The sequence below is a fragment of the Etheostoma spectabile genome, chromosome 7 (genome assembly GCF_008692095.1).
Source record: "Etheostoma spectabile isolate EspeVRDwgs_2016 chromosome 7, UIUC_Espe_1.0, whole genome shotgun sequence".
NCBI lineage: Eukaryota > Metazoa > Chordata > Actinopteri > Perciformes > Percidae > Etheostoma > Etheostoma spectabile.
This window is the reverse complement of record NC_045739.1, coordinates 8,542,306-8,545,180: the sequence shown is the minus strand read 5'-3', so window position 1 is coordinate 8,545,180 and position 2,875 is coordinate 8,542,306. Positions and strand designations below refer to the sequence as shown.

The following is a 2,875-nucleotide window of genomic DNA, read 5'->3' as shown; positions in this document are numbered from 1 at the left end:
AGAAGAAGAAGAAGAAGAAGAAGAAGAGGAGGAAGTAGAGGAGGAGGAGGAGGAAGAAGAAGAGGCAACTGAGCCTCCCAGCAATCAAACAGAAACACACTCCAGTTTTACAGAGTCTCCTCTCAGCGAGTGTCAGACTGCTGACAGAGAAATCAGCTGCAGGGGCGTCGGCATGACTCACTTACCAATCATCCATAACCTCCTGGCCACAAATCTGGATATGGCAGGTGTGTGTGTGTGCGTGTGCGTGTGTTTGTGTGTGAATGAAATGAGCAATGTTTGTGCTTGATGGGATGGTTCGAATAAAAATGTACTCCATTAAAAATAAATATAATTGTGATATTGATTACAAATAAACTGTTTTGTTTTGTTAAATTAGTAGCTCTAAGTGCCACTTTGATATTGTATTTTTATTTAAATAATTACTTTTATGTCTAACAGTTGCTTTTGGCAAGATAGTGAACCATAAAACTGAAAACTAAAATAACAAAAGTCACTGACTGACCATGATATTTACATATAGAAATGTTCCAGCAGAGATATGTCAACATGACATGACCTGTGAGTCCCTTATCACACTCATGTGAAATTGCTTCACAAGCCATGTTATATGTACATCTACTACATCATGTCTCTTACCATGTGATTTATCTTTAAAGAGAACAACATCAGAATCATCGCTCCACAAGTTTTCTCTGGGGTGCCGAACCTGGACACACTGGACCTGAGCAAAAACAAACTGGATGATGAGTCGTTCAGGCAAAACCCCCTGTCTGTGAGTAACACCTCTCTTCTTCTCTGTCAGTCTCAACATTCCAGTCTAATGAATTTATATCTCACTATTACATTAGGGTTTGATTTATGGATACTGTTCTTGCTTTAAATGTTACTCAGTGTATGTGCTGTGTGATACAAATGCTAAAGGTCACATAGTGTCACATGAATGTGATGCACCCACAAGCAGGCACATCCAATTCAGTCTAACTGCAGAGCTTCTGTGATGCTAGCAGGCTCAAACCTGCAGTCCTAGACCTGAAATACCAGTCCATCCTGCTTGACCTATGGGCAAGGGAGTGTTTATTTTAAATACATACTTAGAGTCATTAGGTTTTTATTTGTCAAAAAGAGAAAAGCAAATAGAAGAAGCAGAGCCCAAAGGAAAACAACAATTTGCAATTTAGGTTACTACAGTAAGTTCCATTTTTTGGTGCTGTGAAGTGCATGAAATACCTTGTTATGTAAAGATAAGGGGAATACATGATCCATTCACTTACAAACACCTAAGGCTAAAATATGTTGATGTTTTAGACCTATTAAAATGTAGTGGCACATATTCACTGGAGTGACTGAATAATGTTCCATTACTTTAGCAAACAGAATTTTAAGTGTTAGATATAAAACCTCAACGCGAGTGCGCACACACACACACGCACCCACACACAGGAGCTCATTTATTTGGGTAGATGCTAAAATGTAGTTAATGTAACTCTAACCCTGTTTTAACCTAACCTTCACCCAGTGTTTACTAAACTGGGGGGTGCAACCACCCTAAATATGAATAAATAATGCATGGTTCTGCTGCACTGCTAGCAAAAGCATGGACAAGTTGGGGAAAGGACTGCCAGGTGAACATAAGACGATGAAGCTACACCAAACACTTCTAAACTACTAAAACAAAGGCAAGAGAATACTTGAAAGTATTTGTATCTACAAATGGGGACCCTGCAGAAAAAGTTTGGGAACCACTGCCTTAACCCTTTACAGCTTACATCTAAACATACTGTATATACGTATACATATACAATATATGCATACAGCATACACTCCCAAACATAGGAGTTGATTTATGTATAAAAAAAAACACATTAACTTCATTCATTCATTCATTTATTTTTGTCAACCAAAAAAACTAAGAAAAACATGCATCAACGTAACTAAATCTTTTTACATAACAATAATTGGTATACATATACAATTTAAATCCATTGTTATTCATAATTCATATTTGTGTGTATATTTGTGTGCATATTTACCCCTCTTAGTTGCGTTTATCTATGCATGTCGAGTTATGTTTTTCTTTCCCAAACCAGCCCTGCTTCTGTTCTTTTTTACGTTATTTTATCAGTCTAAATTCCTCATACTTTGATTGTTTAGTTGTTGGCTTTTGTATCTATTTAGCCCAGCGTCTTTCACATTAAAATTCTTCATATCGGATTCTGTACGTTTTCTCTCCATTTCTGAAAGTTCATATATTGTTTCTTTCCATCTCTGGACTGTGAGTTATTGATGATTTCAGCCAGTTTTTGTTATCTGCTTTATGACTGAAAGTATAAAAATAATTCGATATCAACACTGGTCCGTCTCTTGTTTTAACTTGGATGGTAAATTTCCAAGGATTGTGTATGTTGGATTTATAGTTTTTCAGATTTAAGTTTTTTTTATTGCCGTTATAACCGGTTGCCAGAATGATTTTAACGTAGGGCAGAAAAAATGTATATATGATTTATTTCCCTTCTCTTCATCACAACTTCTTCAGCAGTGTGATTTCCTAGTGCTTTTAATTTGACTAAGAACATTTGGCCTAATCCATGCAAATTCCTTCCATGATTTTGAGTTTGTTGTTTTATGTATCCCACTGCACACCTGACTCCAATCCTCTTCACTCAGCCTCTCCCCTATTTCATCCATCCACTTTAGTTGGCATCCATTATTGATATTTGTATTACTATTACTTTTATTACTATTGTATTAGTTAAATATATATTAGGCAAATATTTATAAAAATCCCTCTGTTCAAGGTTGTACCTTGAGCCTAGTGACTGAAATGAGTCTACTTTTTTATTTTCAAGTATTTATATATATATATATATATATA

The 2,875-nt window shown here is 35.8% G+C and overlaps 1 protein-coding gene across 1 annotated transcript in view; it reads left to right on the top strand.

The window, feature by feature from the left end:
• The window catches only part of si:dkey-32e6.6 (extracellular matrix protein 2), a 17,679-nt gene that overhangs the window by 1,392 nt on the left and 13,412 nt on the right, over window positions 1–2,875 (top strand). The window contains exons 4-5 of the mRNA XM_032521545.1: window positions 1–227; window positions 660–775. The exon at window positions 1–227 is cut by the window's left edge and continues 34 nt beyond it. Coding sequence (XP_032377436.1) covers window positions 1–227; window positions 660–775 — 343 coding nt within the window. The remainder of the gene's footprint in view (window positions 228–659; window positions 776–2,875) is intronic.